The 21,480-nt window shown below is 37.7% G+C and overlaps 1 protein-coding gene across 1 annotated transcript in view; it reads left to right on the plus strand.

Annotated features, from left to right (window-relative positions):
- Positions 1-21,480, plus strand: part of LOC124775330 (dynein beta chain, ciliary-like) — a 702,744-nt gene that overhangs the window by 205,533 nt on the left and 475,731 nt on the right. Inside the window, exons 33-41 of the mRNA XM_047250162.1 lie at positions 871-961; positions 8,586-8,742; positions 19,055-19,158; positions 19,276-19,381; positions 19,513-19,586; positions 19,629-19,730; positions 19,916-19,927; positions 20,144-20,250; positions 20,878-20,967. Coding sequence (XP_047106118.1) covers positions 871-961; positions 8,586-8,742; positions 19,055-19,158; positions 19,276-19,381; positions 19,513-19,586; positions 19,629-19,730; positions 19,916-19,927; positions 20,144-20,250; positions 20,878-20,967 — 843 coding nt within the window. The remainder of the gene's footprint in view (positions 1-870; positions 962-8,585; positions 8,743-19,054; positions 19,159-19,275; positions 19,382-19,512; positions 19,587-19,628; positions 19,731-19,915; positions 19,928-20,143; positions 20,251-20,877; positions 20,968-21,480) is intronic.

Below are 21,480 nucleotides of genomic sequence, written 5' to 3' on the forward strand. Positions count from 1 at the left end.
GGCTCACCTGTGATGAATAGGAATGCAGGAGGTAAAGGGCTGGGGATGGTGGAGAGTTGGCGAAAGAAGTGATTGGTATCATTGATGTGGAAGGCTAGATTTTGAACAATAGGTTGGAGCTGTAGGTCTGCCTGAGCAGCCAGAGGCACTTTTACAGTGAGTAGCAATCTATTCTATCCGTAATTGCTGACATTCCAACCTGGATTTTCCATTGCTTAATATTGTATAAAGGGCGTTCAAAAAGAAATGAAACAGAGTCTGGAATGTGCAAACTGGTGACAGGAGGGTAATATCATGGTGTGTATAAAGAGGTGTGGTTCTGACCAGAGCTTGGAAGTTCACAGCCCATCGCTAGAGGGCACGCGTGCACGTCACATGACTATACAGACCTAGCAGCAACATGCATCAATCGTCCAAAGCTGCCAATCACATTGCAAACAGTGACATGGAGGCATCAAAAGAAGAGCAAAGAGGTGTTGTTCTATTTCTGACAGTGGAAGGAGTCGGAGGAACGGACATTCATCGAGACTGTCACTAGTGTACAGCTAACACTGTATGTCCCTTGCAAGGGTCAGCGTGTGGCACAATCACTTCAGGGCAGGACGGGTGTCATTATCCGATGATGCACGGTCTGGAGTACCACACTGCATTCCCAATTACATCCTCCAGCTAGTGGATGCACTCGTTACCCAGGACTGCCGAGTGACAGTGAAAGCCATAGCCGCCGTGGTCGGGTTTAGTGTCGGAAGTGTTCACACCATCATGAAGGAACGACTGCACATGTGCAAAGTGTGTGCCCAATGGATGCCCCACTGTCTTCCAACACACCAGGAAGCATGTTGAATGGCTCACTGTCTTGCTCATCTGTAGTGCTATGCTCTGGAAGGGAATGCATTCCTGGCACAAGTGGTGGCTGGAGATGAATCCTGGTCACCAAAAATAGCCAAGGCCATCCACACGAGTGCGTGAGAGGTTATGCTGATGTTCTTCTTTGACCAAGATGGCCTCCTTCTGATTCACTTCCTGCAGCCTAGGACAACAGTGAGTGACCATAATTACTCGCAGACCTTGACCACCCTTTGCCAAGTGATCAAATCAAAACGACCAGGCAGTTTCACCCATGGGGTCATTCTGCTCCATGACAATGCAAAGTCTCATATGGCCAACACAGTCGTGGCACTCTTGCAGAAATTCATATGTGAGGTTCTCAGCCACCCTCCATACAGTCCAGACCTCTCTCCCTGTGATCACACCATTTTTGCTCCACTCAAAATGCTCTGAGGGGCAAACAATTCACTTCAGATGACGACGGCCAGCTGTACGTGTGGAACTGGTTAACATTGCAGGCCCAGGAATTTTATGAGACAGCCATTCACCCCCTTGTGTCACAGTGGAACAAGTGTCTCAACAGCCAGGGTCAATACTTCTAACATACAGGTACTGGTTTCTCTAATTATGCCTCCGGCTTGTTTCTTTTTGAATGCCCCTTATACTTTGTGAGTGTATTTTTTTTTAAATATATTATTCGGTTGAATGTAACTTATTGCATGTACAAAGTTGGATACAAAATGTTATATGAATGATCTCTAACAGTAAGTCATGAGACAACTGATACCTGACATAATTTTAACTGACAGTCTACATGTAACAAAGATGAAATTCTGTAAATAATGTTCGCTTTACTCAAGACTGAAACATGCTCAAAGTCATGTATTATGCCACAAGAACTGTGCAACTTTGCACCAGTATGGAAACAATTATGAGTATTATTGTGCAATATTGAGAGGAAGCTTCCTCAATAGCAGTCTATGCTTACGGACTGCAAAAGAAGAATCATGGAAACCTGGTTTCAAAGCATTTTTTTATATAATGTATTTATATTCTTTAAAGTACAAGACTGCTTAGAAACTTTAGTGTATGCAGTAATACCAAACAGAACAAAAACCTCCACATAATTCGCACCAGTACTGTACAGTACCAGAAGGGCATGGTTCCCACAGGCCCCTGTAGATATGCACAACTTAAGTGTATTTGACATGTTCAGTATCTACAGTAGTCAGTGTTATTGTCAATGAAAAGGACTAATAAACAAACATTTCATGTAATGTTTTCTTTAAAACGAAGATTTTCCTGGGGCTCATATCTCAGGTTCTGTTGTTGATAGAAAGATAGGGTCAAGTGTTTTCGATAACCCTTCAGCTAGGAATCATTTGCGTATCTAACAGAAGGATCACCTGTGTCATCATCCTGCAGTACAGGGTCAAAGTAACAATATTGCACTTCCCCCAGCTTAGGAAAATGGAGCAGATCAGCTGGTTATTTTGCATTTGATATGGTCTCTGGTATGATGATGGTATATCTATGATAAGCCCACAGTTCAATTAAACTGACAGGTATACCCGTGAATGAATGAATGAATGAATGAATGAACGAACGAGTGATGCATTACGTGGATGTTTCCGAAGGAAACCCCTGATAAAGCATTTTTCACCATTTTTCTGCTGCAAGTATCAAACCAAACCCCAGTCGTCGATTCCAAGATGGCTATGCACAGTAAATGGCTGTAATTTTTACGATATATTCCTAAGACTCCAGTCTCAAACAACCTTGAAAATTTTCTAGATTTCTTTATCCGTTTGCGAGATGCAGAGGCTTAGAGTTAACCTACTTGTCCACGTAAAATAGTAAAATATGATGTAAGACAAAAATTTCATTTATAAAGTGATATAGCATGGAGAAATATGATGTAAAATGTCTCCGTTATTGTCAGTAGGATTCTGGGAACTCCACGCTGTAGTACTGAAGCACATGTAAAATTATTCTGCACATAAATTCCGGTCTGAGATGATAAATTAGTTTTGTGCTATTTAATTTTCACTTAAGTAAACTATCAGAATTTTACTGACCCCTCAAGTTCCTTTCGTATGAGAGACGTCTTGCTGTGGCAGGGGAAAGAAGGGAACCAGCGGAAAAATGATCGTTTCGGAGCACAAAAAAGAGGAATATGCTCCTCTTTATTGAAGGAATCTGACGGAAAAGTAGGATACCAGCTGCCTCAGTTCACGTTCCTTGGCACCTTTATAATTTTTCACAAAAATATTGTCATGTGAACATATTCGACCTTTTTCATATGGAGAGAGAAGGAAAGAGCGGCAGCAGGAAAGAGACGGAGAAGTAATAAATGCTGGATGATACTAGACAGTGTTTCTGGTATAGAAAGAGTGAAAGAGACAACTGTAGTATGAGGGAAAAAGAGGGACGCAGTGGCAGTGGAACACAGCAGTCAGTGAGAGATAGTGGTTGAAAAGGGTGAAGGAGACAGTGCCGGTGGGAGAGGAATAGAGAGATGGAGGAAGGGGAAGTGGGTGAGAGCCTGTGATTTTTTATGCTATCTTGGCTTTTGTATGGTTTTAAACAATTAAAACAGATCGCCTTTCAATACTCTGTAAATGAGAAAATTCAGTATTCTGTTAAAGTTTTCCCATTGACCATAATTCGTTACCATACAATGCTGTGTTCTAAACCTACAGTCTCAGAAATTTCTTCTTTATGTTAAGGCCTATATTTTGATACGAATAGACTACTCTTCACCAGGAATGTCCCTTTTCTTGTCAATGCTAGTCTGCTTTTTATATCCTCCTTGCTCTGTCCATCATCTGTTATTACGCTGCCTGGGTAATAGAATTTCTTAACGTTGTCTACATCTTGTTCACCAATTTTGATGTTAAGTTTTTTCGCCATTCTCATTTTCGCTGCTTCCAATTACTTTTTTTCATTTTTCAGTTTACTCTAATCCTTATTCTGTACACATTAGACTGTTCGTTACACTCACCAGAACCTGTAATTCTTCTTCACCTCTAGTGAGGTTAGCAACATATCAGTGACTCTTACCATTGATACTATTTGAATCTCAATTTTAATCCCACTCTTGAACCTTTCTTTTCTTTCTGTCATTGCTTCTTTGATCTGTATATTGTGCACGATAGAGGCATCCTTTTTAATCCGAGCACTTCATTTCTGGTCTTCCAGTCTTATTGTTCCCTTTTGATTTTTGTACATACTGTATATCACCAGTCTTTCCCTATAACTTTCTCCTATTTTTTGTAGAATTTTGAACATCTTGTACCGTTTTACATTGTTGAACATTTCTTCCTGGATGACAAAACCTCCGGGTGTGTCTTGATTTTTTCTTCATGCTTGCTTGCATCATCAACCGTAACGTCACCAACTGCCTCTCTGGTGACTTTAACTTTCGTAAAACCAAACTTATCGTCATGTAACAGATCTTTAGTTTTCTTTTTCACTCTTTTGTATATTTTTCTTGTCAGCAACTTGGATGCATGAGCTGTTACTGACACCACCATTTCGCATCAGGTGACTAATTTCAACCCGTGTATCTTTCGCAGCTCTTCAGTATATTGGGCAATGAGGCCGGAGCCTGTGGTCATCCTGCAGAAACATTAGCATTGTAGCGTGAGATTTTTCTGCCCAGAAGACAGCGTTCAAATCAAATAGCTCTGAGCACTATGGGACTTAACATCTGAGCTCATCAGTCCCCTAGACTAAGAACTACTTAAACCTAACTAACCTAAGGACATCACACACATCCATGCCCGAGGCAAGATTCAAACCTATGAGCGTAGCAGCAGCGCAGTTCCGGACTGAATCGCCTTGAACCACTTGGCCACAACGGCCGGCGAAGACAGCATTCATTCCGGTCTAGTCTTCTACCTAAACTTCATGAATACTCAAGGCAAGCAAAGCTTGCTAGTGTATGTTCTTATAGCAAAAGCTGTAAAACTTTTTCACATTTATCGGTATGCATGTAACAGCATACTTAACATATTCCAAAACACTACGCATAAAAGCGGGATTTTCCGTTGCTCATACTTGGGTTCAATCTCAAGTGTTTTGGATAGCCCTTGGGCTCGGGACCATTTGTATAATCAACAGAAGGATCATCTTAGTGTCATCATCCTCCAGCTTAGGAAAATGGAGCAGATCAGTTGGATCTTTTTGCATGTGATTCGGTCTCCTGTGGGGTTGATGGGAGTTATGGAGGCACCATTAGTTAATGGGCAGTTCCTGAGAAAACCTGAAAAAAGCCTTTTTCATCATTTTTTTCACCATCAGCAATGGATATCTAAATAACTAACTGCAGTAAATTTCTCATCTTTTTACAATATATTCTCAATGCATTTATCTAGAAGTGCCATTTTCTTGTTTTAAAAAATATTATCAGTTATTGAGAAACATCCCAACAACATGGCTTTTGGTACTAAAAATGGCCATGGATTCCGAGATGGTTCTGTAAGGCAAATTGGTGTAATTCTTATGATATGTTCCTAAGAGCCCGATCGCAAACAACACTGAAAATTTTCTTGACATCTTTATCTGTTTCTGAGATACAGGGATTCAAATGTACATGCAAAATCTAGTGTGAAGTGGGAACGTAGTTTATAAAGTGACATAGCACCAGGAAATAAACTGACCACCCTCTGTGCTATTGAGACGGACAGGCAGAGACAGATGGACAAAAAACTCTACAAGAAAATAACATTAACCTTTGTGGTGCAAAATCAAACAATGGAAAATCCAGCATGGAATAATGACAATATTGTGAAAAGGATAGATTACTACTCACTGTACAGCGCATATGTTGAGTCTCACTTGTTTAGCAGTCTTTTTGTTGTGCCTGCATATGATTCATCTCTCAGTCTCCCCTGCTCATAATATTATATTAACCATTTTGGTGGATCCCTAAAAAATTGGCCTCTTATCACTATATTATATATATTACATGTCATTGAACATTTTCTCACTTTGCAGATGAAATACAACATTGTTTGTACCTTCCTGTGAACGGTATGATTATGTAGCTTTTTCTGTGTCTTGAATTGTATGCTCACTTAGAGAATTCTTGTTTGTGAACTTCAAACTTAGCTTCCTTCCACAAACAATTAACTTCTTGTTCGCGCGTGTATTTCGACTTGTTGGCATGCAGCTTAAGATTCACATTGTAAGAGTTTTGATACAAATTCATGTTGAACATAATGGCATCAGGTTTATATTCGTTACAGAATACCACTGCTTGACATGCAGTTATTTCAACCAGTGTGACAGAAAACTCCCTGAAATGAATGAAATCTGATACTTGGTGCAGAATTTGAATCCCAGGCAGGCACACATGTAAGGCATTCAGTCCAGTCAGAGAGGCATTTTAATTTTGCCTGTTATATTAATGTATATTTTCTGAATTAAAAAGCTTATGTGAGATTTTCATTGCCGCCCTCCCCCTTGAAATGAGATTTTACCAGACCCTTCCCACCCATTTTGAGCTCACATAATTAATGGACATCCCCTTACAATTCTAGTGTCATCTGCAAAAATACCTAATTCTACTTATTGTATATTAGAAAGAAGTTCATTTACGTATTTGAGGAACAATTAGACAGAAGTTTATTTACATATATGAGGAGTGGTGGAGGATCTAAGATTGACCCTTGGGGAATCCCTTACACAGTCCCACTCCAATCAGAAAATCTTCACTGATTATATTGGTTGAATTACTGAGTACAACTTTCTGCAGTCTTTGGTTAAATAGGATATTTGTCTACAAGAATATTGTAATTCACGCAGTCAAATGCCTTAGATAGGTTACAAAAAATAATAGTCAATGGTATTTGTTATTTAATGCTTGAAAAATTTAGTGGCTGAATGTGTAAATAGCATTCTTAGTTGAGCAACAGTTCTGAAATACAAACTGTGATTTATTGAGGATAAAATTATTTCTCAGGTGGGATACTGTTCTAAAATACATCACCTTCTCAAAAATTTTTGAAAGTGATGTCAGTAGTGAAATAGGTCAGTAGTTATTAATATGTCTCCTATCACCTGTCTTATGGCACGTTTCAATCTCTCTGGGAAAATTCCTTGAGTTAGAGATGCGTTCCATTTTCAGATAAAACAGGGCTTGTTATATGGGAACAAATCTCTTGTACTGAGTTCGAAACACCATCAAATCCAAATGAGCTTTCACTTCTGGAGAATGTACAGGGTGTATCGAAAAGAATCATCTGATTTTTAAAAAATCATAACTATTATGTAATTCAAGATATGTGTGTGAGCGATGTACTGTTGGAAAGAGCAAACTCCTGAGTCTTACATGGTTCCCACTAGGTAGCAGCAGTGTGCACCACTTCAGTTCTAGTAAAAATGGTGTCAGGATTTCTAGTAAAAATGGTGTCAGGACAACAGAAAGCATTTTATGTTCTATGTCTGCACAGTGTGGGTCAGTAATAAGTGTTCAGCATGACTTTCATATTAGGTATGATGAAGCAGATTCAGAAGGATGTAGGTTGCAGTAGGTACTGGGAGATGAAAAAGCTTGCACAGGATAGGGTAGCATGGAGAGCTGCATCAAACCAGTCTCAGGACTGAAGACCACAACAACAACAACATGATGTGGATCCTCCTACAGCACAGAGCATTAGATGATGTCATGAACAATTTTGAGAAACAGGTTGTTTGTGTAAAGGCAAATCGCCGGACCGTCCATGAGTGTCTTGACACAGACGTTGAATGCTTAGAACACTGTTACAGAAAGGACATATCTCGATATGCTTGAGAACTTTTTTTTTCCAAAAGTTGGAGACTGATTTGAATGACTTTATTTATCAACAGGATGGGGCACCTCTGCACTGGCATATAGAGGTGCAGGAATTTTTAACCAAAGGATTACTGAACAATGGATCAGTCACACTGCACCAAATGATTCAGCCTTACATTACTGGCCTCCAAGGTCACCTGACCTGACTGTGTGATTATTTATTGTAGGGGTTTATAAAGGATTCTGTTTATATGCCTCCATTACCAACAACAGCGAATGAAGCGAGACATCGCATAACAGCACCTATGGAAGCTGTAACTTAAGACATGCTCACTGCAATGTGGGAACAATTTGAATACGACATTGACATATGCTGCGCATCTCAAGGGGGGGGGGGGGGGCATATTGAACACCGATGAAAAGGTATGAAAATAAACTTTTCAAGTTTCTCATTCTTCAAAAACAAAATTAATTGCATTTGATTTTTAGCTTCAGAAATATAGATGTGCCAAATCAGGTGGTTCTTTTCGATACACCTTGTATAATTCTCCCCATTTAAGAAGGAGAAATTAGGAAACATTCATATGATTGATTTTTTTGAGAGTTGCATTTTCAAAATTGTGCTGTGAGTTTTCTCATGAACTGTTTGCCCCTTTATTTTCCACTACATGTAGTAAATTATGATTACATGTATCTGCTATATGTTACTGATAATTTGTAGCTCTTCCATTTAATTCAATAGTGACATTGTAAAGCTACTTTCTTGTTATTTTAGTTATTTTTCGGCTGTCAGACTCAGATGTAGTAGCTTTACTGAGAGAACATGCTGTGCTACTAAATAATCCTGACCATGTGCCTAATGTGAATATGTGCCTCTTATACCATGTACAATACATCTGAATCCATACTGAGAATGTAAGCATCCAATTCACTATTCTCACCGTCTGTTCATGTACTACTCATTTCATCATCTAAGATAGTAGTATCTGTGTCATTCTGGATGACAAGCTAACGTCAGAACTAGATATTTCAGTTAAGAATTATGTGTCTGAAGCTGCTTCCAAATGTGACTCCATAGGTAATAGGTACACATGCAACACATGCATTACTCAGGTTCTGTTGGTGATAGAAAGGTAGGGTGAGTTGTTTTGAATTGTCTTTGGGCCAGGGATCATTTTTAAACCCAACGGAAGGATTGCCTTAGCGTCACTATCCTACAGCACAGGATCAAAGTACGAATATTACACCTTTTCTCCTGCTAATGCAAATGAAGCAGAGCAGTTGGTTCTGTTTACATATGATGTGGTCTACAGTGGCCTTTAAGAGGCTTACCTAGTCACCACTAGTGACCACAGCAAATTCCTCAAATTTTATTGTTATGTTTTCTACACACTTATCTGGATATGTCAGCTTACCATTTTCAAAAAGCTGTATCCATTACCGAGAAATACCCAGTTGGCTACACACAGCAAATGGGTGTAAATTTTACAATATATTCCTAAGATCCCAATCTCTAACAACGTTGAAAATTTTCGTGACATATTTATTTGTTTCTGAGATACAGAGGTTCAAAGTTTCTCTCTGTTTAAATCTAAAACGTAGTTTATGAAGTGAAGTAGCTGGAGAAATAAGCTGTAAAGTTTCTCCATTATCATCATGAGGATTCTGGGAACCATATTTTGTACTAAGGAAGCGCATGCTGAATTTTTGTGCATGTAAAATCTGATCTGAGGTTAAAATTAGTTGTTCATTGCTTCTGTTTCACATAAGTAAACTATCAAAATTGTACTGACCCATAAAGTTCTTTTCATACAAGTGTCTCTCCCTGCCATGGTAGGGAAAAAAAGGGAACCGGTGGAAAAATGCTCCTATCGGAGCACAAAAAAGGTGAATATGTTCCTATTTAAAAGACTCTGACTGTATAGTGCAGTACCAGCTGCCTTGTTCTACTTTCCTCAGCACCTTTAAAAATGTTCCCAAAAATAAAATCATGTGAACATATACATGCTTTTTTACGACGAGAGAGACAGTGGCAGTGGGAAATAGATCAAAAAGCAATAAATACTGGGAGGTAGTAGACAGTGGTTGTGGTATAGAAAGAGGGAAGGTGACAGTGGCAGTATGAGAGAAAGAGAGGGACTCACTGGCAGTGGAACATATCTGACAGTAACAAAACATTGCTGGGAAAAGAGTGAAGGAGAGAGTGCCAGTGGAATAGCAATAAAGAAATGGAGAGACTGAAAGTGGGTGAGAGCCAGTGATAATGAGAGACAGAGTCTATGACAATGGCAATGAAGAAGAGAGAGACACTGACAGTGGGAAGGAACAAATGAGATAGCAGCCTTAACAGAAAGCAAGAGGGAGACGGTGAGAGGAGGCAGTAGTAGTAGGATAGAACGAAGGAGACCGCCTGTGAAACAGGATACAGTGACAGTTCGAGAGACACAAAGAGCTAATGACAATGAGTTGCGCTGAATGAGTGAGTGAGAATGAGCAAGTTAATTGTGATTTATTTGTCTCATAACATACATGTTATAAATCATTTAATTCAGGTACAGGAGACATGTCAAATTGTGGTAAAATTTCACCATAAACAAAGAACAGCTGTTAACAAACAGCATAATAATAATAATAATAATAATAATAAGGAAGAAGAAATTGACAACAGCATGGATTACAGAAGTAAGGAAAGATCTAGAAAGAAACAACATCAAAGAATCAGGAATAGCAGAAAGAAGCCATTTTAAAAATAAAATAGTAAATTTGGAAGGCTTTTTCAAAACAGAAGAAATAAAAAATCGGGAATAATGTGGACAGAAGAAGGACTTCCTGGGGAGACAATGAGGGAATGAGGGAATACTGGAAAAATAAGAAACAACAACAAAGGAAGAAGAGGAACTGAAGTTGTTAATGTGATCCTAGTTGTTCAATATGATTGTAAGAAAAATAAGACAGTTTTGTTGTATGTACATCCAATAAAATCTAACACTTAATTACCCCTTGCTCAAATTATCCTTTCATCCTCTATTAATTCTTCTATTGAATACTAGCATTTCTGCCCCAGAATCTGCTCTAGCCTCATTTTTAAAGTTTCTGGTTTCATATTAAATATGTTTTTGGCCATTAACTTCTTATATATCGTCATCCCCATATACTGTGGAGTCCATGCGGATGATTTCAACTGGTATGTGGGTAGCATAAAATTATTTTCATTTCTTGTGTTATATGTATGGCTAAAATGATTCTCCTAAATGTATATGGACGGAACAGTTGGGATTTGTAGTTTCTGAAATAATGGGAGAGACTGTTTGATGTGCAGTGCACATGTATCGGACAATTTTCTTTTGCAGTCTCAGTATTCGAGGTACACTACTCAAACTTCTTGAATAAATGATCCTGTATCTAATGACAGATTCAAAATAATTATGATAAGCAATTTTTTGTTTACTGAGGTCAATGAATTGGCTAGTATTCACATTGCAATGCAAAACTACTTAGTGTATCTGATTGGAAGTCAATTTGTGTATTTTAGCTAAAGTTCTTGTCCACATTTAGCCCCAGGAATTTGACCCTATCAACTTCTGTCATAGGTTGAATTTACATTGTATTTCGAGTTCCACACATTTTGAATCCTTGGTATTGAAATGTACCATATGTGTTTTTGCGATGTTCAGTTTCAACCCATTTAACTGGAACCAGTTTTCTAAGGTATCCAGTGTGCTTATTATGGAGCTCAGAATTTTTTCTGCATCATCATCTTCAATTAAAACAGAAGTATCATCTGCGAACATAACTGATGGGGAGTTTGTATTTACAGGTAAGTCATTTATGTAGAATAGGAACAGCATTGGCCCCAAAATGGTGGCTTGAGGCACACTTTGTGGTACTATACTCCATTTGGAATAATAATTACCTGCATCTGAGGTGATAGTTCCCATTTTTTTCTGTTGTGTAAGTATGATGTAAGCCAATTTAGAGCGTTGTCTTTAATCCCTTATTTGTCTGATTTGTAGATAAGCAAGTCATGGTTGATGAAGTCAAATGCTTTTGTGAGATCGCAAAAGGTACCTGCAGTTGTACTCCTCTGATCCAAAGATTTGCCTATCTTTTCAGTAGTTATTCACAGCATCCAGAGGGGAGTTTCCTGTTTGAGATCCAAATTAGTAACTAGTAATAATATCATTTTTTACAATTAAGTTTTTGATCCAGTTTGCAGCTGCTTTCTCTGGTTTGCGGATACTTTCTCTAACACTTTTGACAGGCTGATAATTTCTCATGTCTTCCCTTGATCCTTTCTTCGACAGTAGTCTGACTTCGGCATACTTCCAAACATCGGGAAAGCATCCCTGTTCAAAAGACTGGTTGAATGTTTCAGTTAGGGGAGGTGCTATTATGCCACACACTGTTTTAATCACTTCAGTGGGTATCCCATACCTCCCGGCAGAGTTTTTATTTTTAATGGTAGTATAACATTTTCTACATTCTTTGTTGTGACTTTTTTAAAATCTTTAAGATATTCAGCTTCTTGGTGGATTCCAAAGGGATTTACTTTACTCTGATACTCTGCTACATCAACATCTAACTTTGCCACATTTATGATGAATTCATGTAAACACTCTGTTATTTGAGCCGGATTTACAGTAAAACTATTATCTTCTTTAATCTTAGATATTTCATTACTACCAACTCTAATACCTAACTCTGATTTGGCAACTGACCACATTGCTTTTGTTTTACATTTATGTTTTACAATGAATTTCTTGTTTACCATTTGTTTGTCTGTCTTCACAACTTTTTTAAATAAAGCTTTGTAATGATGAACATGCTCAGTAAAATGTCTGTTTTTATTATATTTCAATTCATCGTGAAGTTTCCTCCTTCTGGCACTAGAAATTTTTATACCATTTAAGTTTATTAGTTGTTTCCTTACATGTGGTTGTAAGTGGAAAATTTTCATTAAATGTTTCAAGAAAGGTACTTAAAAATAGTTTAAGTTACTCATACTCAAAATACAGCTGTTGTAAGGCCATTCAACCTCTCTTAACTTATTTATAAATGTAAATGATTTTTTTTCATTGAAGTTCATATTCATATGGCTTTTGTTACATGAAGTTTTATTCTTAATTTTTGGTAGTTCAATTAATAATGCAGAGTGGTTAGAGATTCCTAAATCTATGCAAAAATTTGTAAATATCTTCAAACACATAATTTGTTAGAATATTATCAAGACAGGTAGCTGACTGTGCATTTGTCCAGTGGGTTGCATGAAGTTTATTTTGAAGCCAAAGTTTTTTTATTAAGTCATTGAATTTGGACACATCATTGATTTCAACTATGATATTAATATTGAAGTCAGCAGCTATTACTATCTTTTCCTTTTCTCTTTATTGAGTTTTTCAAGCAAGGAATGAAACTTCACCAGAATAGCTTCAATTGTAGCTTTTTATGGTACTCTGTAAACAGAAAATACTGTGACATTTAGGTCCTTCAACTCAATACAGCAGCTTTCAAATATACACTCTTTATTCAAATGATTAAAATCATTTATTATTTCATGTCATATCAGAATGAGTAAGTACGCAAGAGCCTCCATGTGATTTCACTCTTTAACAAAAGCCGTTGGCTGATTTTAAGTTTTCAGTTTTATTAAGAATTTTAATGTTGTCAAATTGTAACGGTTCTGCCCGTTTTATTTATTTCGTTTGTTGTCCTCAGTGGCGATGTACTGCATTGCTACACTGGCTGACAACTGGGTTGTGGATTCCGACACTGAGTACTGTAAATAATGTAGCTGACTGGTGCACAGTTGCGTTTCACAGTACTTTAATTTCACTTTTCACAACCCCCTAATAATATACAGTTATATGGCCAGTGCACTATTGTTTAAACTTTCGATAAGCCTCCTTAATAGTTAGCAGGCGAACCTCCACATACTGCTACTATAGTTTACTGTTGAACATCTACGGTCAGTAAAACCTAACCACAATGTTCACAGTTCTTGAAGAATAAACAGGTATGTATGGAAACAGACAATGTCTTTGTTTTTACGCATGGCCTATTGATGTAACACTTATTTCGCTGTTAAGTTGATACATTGTTGTTGTTATAAGCAACACAAGTTCCTCATCTGAAACTCGGCCGTGGACTGACTGTCTCATGACCAAAAATCGGGCCCTTATATATCATCACAATAATAGGTGCTGAAACTACGCATTGTTCAAAGTTAAATTTACAGAAATTACAATTAAAATTAAATCATTAAATTAACTGAATACAATGTAAATTTCGTTCCTTTTAACACTTTCTTTTCCTGCAAGAGTTAGCCGAATTGTTTGTCTAAATCATGAAATTAACAAATATAAGTACGCAAACAATACTTTGTACAAAACTGTTAATTACTTTGGAATTAATGAAGGGCTGGTTTTGCTAACATGTTTTCAAATAGAGCCAAATAGATACTTTAAGATTACTAGTATTTCATCTTCCATATGTTTACAATTAGTACAGAATTTACATTTGTTTATATGTCAACAATAGAATTTAAGTTACGAAACAATTACTGATTTCACCCTATAATGAAAGTCACTAGTAGGAATGTTACATTAAGTTTCGGGTGTGCAGCCGCAAGAAATCTCTTTCTTCTTCTAATATTTTGGCTGTATAACGTTCAGCCATCTTCAGAGTGAGCCGCAAGACTGCCGCTCCAGTGCTCGCTTTGTCCCTTTATACTGTTGTACCGCACGACTGCGCATGCGGCCACAGATTAGGAGAAGAAGGAGATTTCTTGCAGCTGCACACCCGAAACTTAATGGAACAGTCTTTGCGCCGCCAAAACCTGAAGATTCACAACTAGTAGGAATAGTTGAAATAAATTGGAAATTCAATTACATACAAAAAACTAAGCACAACATTAGGTGTGGAGTTATATTCTTTAAGCCTAAGGGCCGACCTTTCTCTTTTATGAAAAATGCAGATTATATTCACATATGCTAATGGTAAATAGTTAAAAGTAACAAAACAAATTTAAAGAGGCAGATGGCAGAACGAAAGGGGAATTAAAATTATCCCAGCTTGCTTCATCACAAAATGTAAGCCAATGTTCATTGAGGCAAATAACTCTGACATTTCTACATTCAGACAGAATAATTTGTAATTCATCCACTTTATGATTTTTGTATGAAAAGTCAGCAAGAGTGGATGGATATGAGCAACTTACAGTGATGGACTTGTGGGTGTGAATGAGTTACAGTTAGGGGAGCTTGAGGGAGTGAAAGGTGAGTTGCTTGTTAAAAAGAGTGCGAATATGTTGTCATGCCAAAAATTTTGGGAAAATTTTTAAAGGTGTGGAGGGAGGTAGAATGAGTCAGCTAGTACCCCACATTTCAGTCAGAATCTTTTAAATAAGAGCATATTCACCTTCTTTGTGCTCCACTAGGACTATTTTTCTGTAAGAACAGTACATGGCTTCTGCATTTCATTACTTACATCTGTGTGTTACACTTCTTCTCCCTCTTCAAATAGCATCACGATTTTCTTTCGAGTTTCCTTTCTTATATATCCTTGCCATTTTCTCACCATGCCCATTAAACATCAGTCACATTATTTAGCATCATCAAATCCACCGTTTCTTCCTCTTTACCGAGCTAAGCTCCCACAACACTGTCTACTGGTACTTGTTCTGTTACCGACAACAGTTTTTCACTTTAAAAAACCTTTAGTGCCTAGACCACAATTTTCCTATTGCAGTTAAGAGTACAGTAACTAGTTTTGGTTGCTATCTGCAACCATCTTCAAATCTGCAAACAAATGGAGGAAAGTAGTCTAAGAAAATTTTGTTAAGTGAAATGGTATATAAAAACACTGTATAAAAGCTGCCCAAAAATATAATGGGGAATCAATTCCTATAATAAAAGTGAATGTTTGACAAATCCATTTAATGGTGTAATACAAAATATATTAAAGTTTATAAGATAACATACTGCTCAAAATAGTGAATATGCATTGGAAAGCATCTTTAGATGTAGTCGTATGGTGACATGCATTAGTAAATATCAAGACAGTTACTGGTACAGTACATAATTCAAAAACATCACCATGAGCAAGCCAGATTGTAGACCTGCCAAAAGAATATAACCCCAGAAATCTTAAAAAAACTGATATCTATATCCAAGTGAATTTTGAAATTATAAAGATAAAAATGGCATTAAGGTAAAATTACAAGGCAGGGGTACTATATTACATGATTAACTGGCGACATGATGTACGTGGGAAGCAGATTATATATAATTGACAATAATTCAAGGAAAAATCCAAGAAGATGTCCAGAGACATATATTATCTGCAGGAAGTTACTTGTTGCTTTAGCCCATTCCTACAGTCTTTTTCCACCTTTAAGCTGTCTAGTTAAAATTCCACATAACCTGATTCAGCCTGACAGGGACAAATCTTCGCTTTCTGTTCAGCAATTCTTTTAACTTTTTTGCAGAGCCTACAGTTCCATGGGAAAGCCTCATTGAGTTCCCCCCATTCACTTCCTCACCAAACACAGTTGCTCCAATAGAATTCCAACCCACAATCTACATACCATTCCATATCTGACTATCCCAAGCCAAAATTCACACTTATCACACATTACAACACAGATTAAACAATTACCATATTTTACAGACTATAAGATGCACCTTTTTTAGTCTAAAAATTGCCTCTAAAGTTCAGGTGTGCCTTTTACTCAAAATTAATATAAAAAGTCCAGTGGTTATTTAAAATTACTACCAGTTTTAAAAATGGATACATATTCAATGCTGCAGAAAACCTATCTCAATCGGGCAACATTGGATTCAACTGGCAGCAGCAGTGCACCACTCTGAGGAAAGTGAATTGCTGGGATTGGCGAGCTTGACTATCTCGCTCCCACCCCGCCATCACAAACCCAGAACACCGTAGCCCATGATGCATCATTGCAGTCCATAGTGCCAGTGAACTTGAATTCAAAGTTATTTGTGTTAGTGGTAACAGTACAATATTTTTGTTAGTAGCTAGTTTTGTAATGCAAAAAAGGTATTCATCTGATCCAGCTATAAATTGAAAGTAATTGCATATGCAGAAGAACATGGAAACAGAGCAGCATGTCGGGGGCATGGCGAATTGTAGTTGGTGGGCTAGTAAAGAAAAACTGAAAAGATGGGGAAGACTAATTGTGCAAATAGAGCACTGAATCTAGAATGGCCAAAACTTGAAGACGACTTATTGAAATGGATTCAAAGGCGCCATCAAACTGGCATTGGAATTAATACAAAAATGATTAAAATATGGGCTCTTAAGCTAGTGCTATAGTGGAACTTAACAGCCTTTAAGGGTGGAGTTTGTTGTTGCTACAGGTTTATAAAACATCATGGACTTAGCATGCGAACAAAAACCAAAATATATCAGAAAATGCCAGAACAGTATGAAGAGGAAATATTATCTTTCCATCACTTTATTATTCAACATTGAAAGAAAACCAGTGTGGAACTAAGCTAAATTATGGATGGAACTCCTCTGACATTTGATGTGCCGAATAACAGAACTGTTGCCATGAAAGGTGCTAAAACTGTACCTATCAAAATAAGTGGACATGAAAAAATGCATTACACTGTAGTCTTTCATGTTGTGCAGAAGGTACTAAACTTATTCCAATGGTCAGTTTCAAGTGCAGAACAATGCCAAAGCTTTCTGAAATACCGCTAGGTGTTGTTGTTCATGTACATGACAAGGGTTGGATGAACATGGTTGGTACAAAATTATGGATTAACAGAGCATGGGAGAGAAGGAAAGGTGCTTTATTTAAGAAGAATTCTCTTCTTGTGCTAGATCAATTTAGTAGTCATTTGAAAAATTCTGTGAAAGAGAAACTGAGACAGGGAAATACAGAGCTTGCTGACTTACTCCACAATTGCAACTTCTTGATGTCTTGATAGAACCATTTAAAGTGTATGTGAGGGAGGAATGGAACAAATGGATGAACTCATCGTGAATTCATATAATCAAAGAAGTGCTCCAGTGGATAAAAGAGTTGTGGTCCAAAGTGAGAGAAGACATTGTTGCTAAATCTTTCAAGAAGTGCAGCATAAGTAACGCTCTTGATGGCAGTGAAGACCATTGTACATATGAAGAGAACAACGATGAGGATGAAGAGGAAGAAGAAGAAGAAAGATCAGTTCAGTTTTATAAACTAAGAATTTTTTAACTTGGCTTTGCAGTCTAGTAATAAAAATGAGTAAAATGTTATTTTTTTTAAAGAAATTGCTTAAAAATTTAGGTGCCTCTTATAATCTGTAAAACATGGTAAAAGTATAAAAAATCACTTAACCCACTTTACGTTGGACAAATTATGTTATATACGAGCTGCAAAAATTAGGACTAAAGGTTAGTGCTTCAGGCATATGATACGACATCAAAGTTAATTATTTCCACTTAAAATGAGAACTCAGCACTCACTTAAATGCAGCATCTGTTAATTAACTTATTCACAATAAAATGTAACTTTTAGTCACTACTTATTACAAGTATTCCTTGATATTAGAGAATGTTTACTATCAACAGAGTATGGCATACTGTGTGTGTGCAATTTTACACTATAATTTACATACATTCTGAGAATGAAATCTTCAATTTCCCAGATGAAGAAGATATAAAACAATGAACTTACATATAAGACATGCTTCACACAATCACTTAAGCCTGCGAAAATTGTCTACTTTTAACTAGCAATGATGACACAACTACAGACAAGCACCATCACACATGCTGTTGGTTTAATAATAAGCTAGTAAAATACTGACATGGCTTATTTAAAGAAGAATAGTAATCAGAGACATTTGAATAAGGATTTAAAAATAAAAAACTTCTTGCCACTTGACGGTTTTCAAACCAAGACATTTTTGTTGTTGATTACTAGCAAACGAGGGCCCACTTTCATGAATAACTTGATAGTGTGATACCTGGGACCCTAATCTACATCACAATACAGATGGTTGCAAAAGAGGTCAGCAGATATTTTATTCTGCTCACTACTTTCCCAGTCCTGGCGTTTCTAACATTTTTTGTGATATCCTTCATATGTGTCTGAAAAATCCACAGAAACATTTCATGTTACATACCTACCTTGTGCCCCCCATCCCCCCCCCCCCCCCCCCTCCCAGTTTCTGTTTTATGCATCAAAGTCAGTTCAGCTTCTTCCCAAACATTTGAGATATGACTGAATCTGACACAGTCTCCCAGGAGATGAAATACTGGTAGTTTATTTTACATATTCTACATAATTATATTCCTTATATTTTTTCCATGAGTTAGTGTTCCTTCTGCCTTGTTCAAGATGAAATCAGTTTTGCTCTCTGTACTGTTGCCAGAAATTCTCTGCTTATTTGTCATAAATAAATCTCTGTCGTAAACTTCTTTTTTGACCAGATTATGTTCTGACTTGCATAAATTTCTCTTGTTACACCAGTGTCCATCCACTTCCCATACTTCTGTATTAGAAAGACCTGTAGTTCTGCTACATATGTACAATTGTAACTATAAGGCCATTATCTTTTGTTGTCATTTAATCATTACCTATTCCCCTAATTTGCATTACCACTGACTTGTGGTCAGTAATGTTCTGCACTACTGGTGTTCCATGACACAAGCTATGTGGTGTTGTCAGAACATTGCAAAAGAAAAGTTGCGCAAGATACCTGAAAGTAAACGTATAACAAAGAAGGAGTTAAATACTATTTTGGAGTTTAAAGATATGTAGCTTAATATTTATTTGTAAACCATTAGTTGGCATTTTGCCATTTGGTTGGGTTATTCTGTACCATTTACTTGATGGTGCCTTTAAGTTACAGATGAGACATTCTGATGAATTAACTTTGTTGTATCAGCTGGCAGACCCAGTCTTGGAAAGGACATTCTAACAGAATTCTAAGACAGCCTAGGTGTTGTTTAGGAATGCAAGGTAAATGAAGACAAGAATGCAATGAATAGTCAATCAAACCAGATCTCCATCAAGTGTTTGGGTTGAAACGTAACACCAAGAAACAAGCAATAAAAACAATTTGGAGAAAAGCAAATAGATTGGTGGAGCTTAGTGAAAGATATTGTAAGTGTAATGATAATTACGTCAAGAACAGTTCACTCTACCATTACTGTGATAATTTTTAATACTAGTGGCTAGCACAGGTATTGATTGGCTGGTGCTGAAGCTTTCTTGAAGTGGGCATGCATTGGCTTTTATACCCATAAAGGAGGAAGTATTGCCAGTAATGTGAAATGTGTTGTGGACAGTTTCTGTTAAGGGTTTGTATCTCAAGTTCAATAGAGGGCATGCAGGGAGTTGCATCAAAAGAGGAAATAACGTAGGAGACATCTGTAGCATGCCATTTCATTCTGACTAAACTAGGATGAAGGTGAAGTGGGACATTGTAACTACAGTATGTGTCTCAAAAGGGAAGCAAGATAAACTACAAGAAATATTGACATTAATGTAAAAAATGTCATTAAGCACTTGATCAGTTGTGTGCAAAATGGATGTAGACGTGGAAAGTACTGTTGATAGCATGGGCATTATTACTATCCACAAAATTGTTACCTTGAATCCTGCTGATTTTTCACCCCACTGTGTTTAATTGTTGAGTTTTTCTGTCAATGCCTGTGAAGCCCCAATTTCTTTGTGACTTGCTTTTCAATGATGTAATGTGTTTCATGTACTCATTACTCTTAAGCTATGTAAGATGGATAAAAAAAGTAGGTAGCCTGTGTGTTAAGTAATTTGGTTCTTGATTTTTTCCCTTTTTTGGACTCATGTAAAGAGTCATGTCTATGAGACACATAAGAAAGTGAAGAAGAGTACTGGCAAGATCTGTCATTGCTTATAACATTGTGCAAAGAGTTGTGGAGTTTCTAAGAGAAATGTCTTATAACTAACTTTATTGTGGTGCTGTCTCCCACGCATTAAAAGTAGGAGTGGGCTCGGGCAGTTTTGAACTATTGCTGTTGTAGCTGACCCTGGGGAGTGGTGGGGTGGCTTTGGTGTACGATGGCTGCAGCGGGATGTTGCAAAGGCTGCCCTGAAAAATGTGACTGTCAAAATAAACATTTAATTTACTCATACATTTTCACACTGCTGACACGGAGCATTTGGTGAGGCCCACGTGGTTGGTGAGGTGACAGTGAGTGCCCAGACAGCTGGCTGAGACATGTGCCTGGGATTGCTGATGCCAGTGACCAGTATGTGGCATGTAACCCAGTTACACTGCAAGCACACAGTGTCAGCAGTGCTTGAGTTGTGCAGAATTCTTGCAATGGAAGCCAGCTCCCCAGTGGAGGGACACGTTGTGGTGAGTAGTGGTGTGTGGTGCAGTGCTGCCTGCACTGGGAGTAGCAGAAGTGGCTGCCCTGCCTAGCAATCAACCCACTGCCCCCCTGAGAAGGAGTCTGGCTCACTGATGGAATGGGCCTGGGATAACTCCTCTGCATCATGGCGCCAAGTCTGGAAGGCAGACTTAGTGCAGGAAGCAGATACAGTAATGGAGTCCTGAACTCGTTACTGCTGCTGGCAGCTCCATGTCACCCCCTTGTCAGGTGTAGTCTCTACTTTGTAGTCATACTACAGGGCTGTGAATCAGTCTGTTACAAAGTGACAGCTATTTATGCCAGATAGGAGCTTACCTGTTATGCCAATGTGCCACTTCTAATCATGTTCTCAACAACACCACTGAAGCCTGTTATGGAGAAATTCCATTACCTATACTACAAGGACCTCATTGTCCACTGGGCTGGCAGCCTTTGTGGAGCGAAGCCTGGCCTGTCTTGTGATGAACAGACAGCCGTGTTACTGCAATTGGAATGCC

Source organism: Schistocerca piceifrons, chromosome 2 (genome assembly GCF_021461385.2).
Source record: "Schistocerca piceifrons isolate TAMUIC-IGC-003096 chromosome 2, iqSchPice1.1, whole genome shotgun sequence".
Lineage (NCBI taxonomy): Eukaryota > Metazoa > Arthropoda > Insecta > Orthoptera > Acrididae > Schistocerca > Schistocerca piceifrons.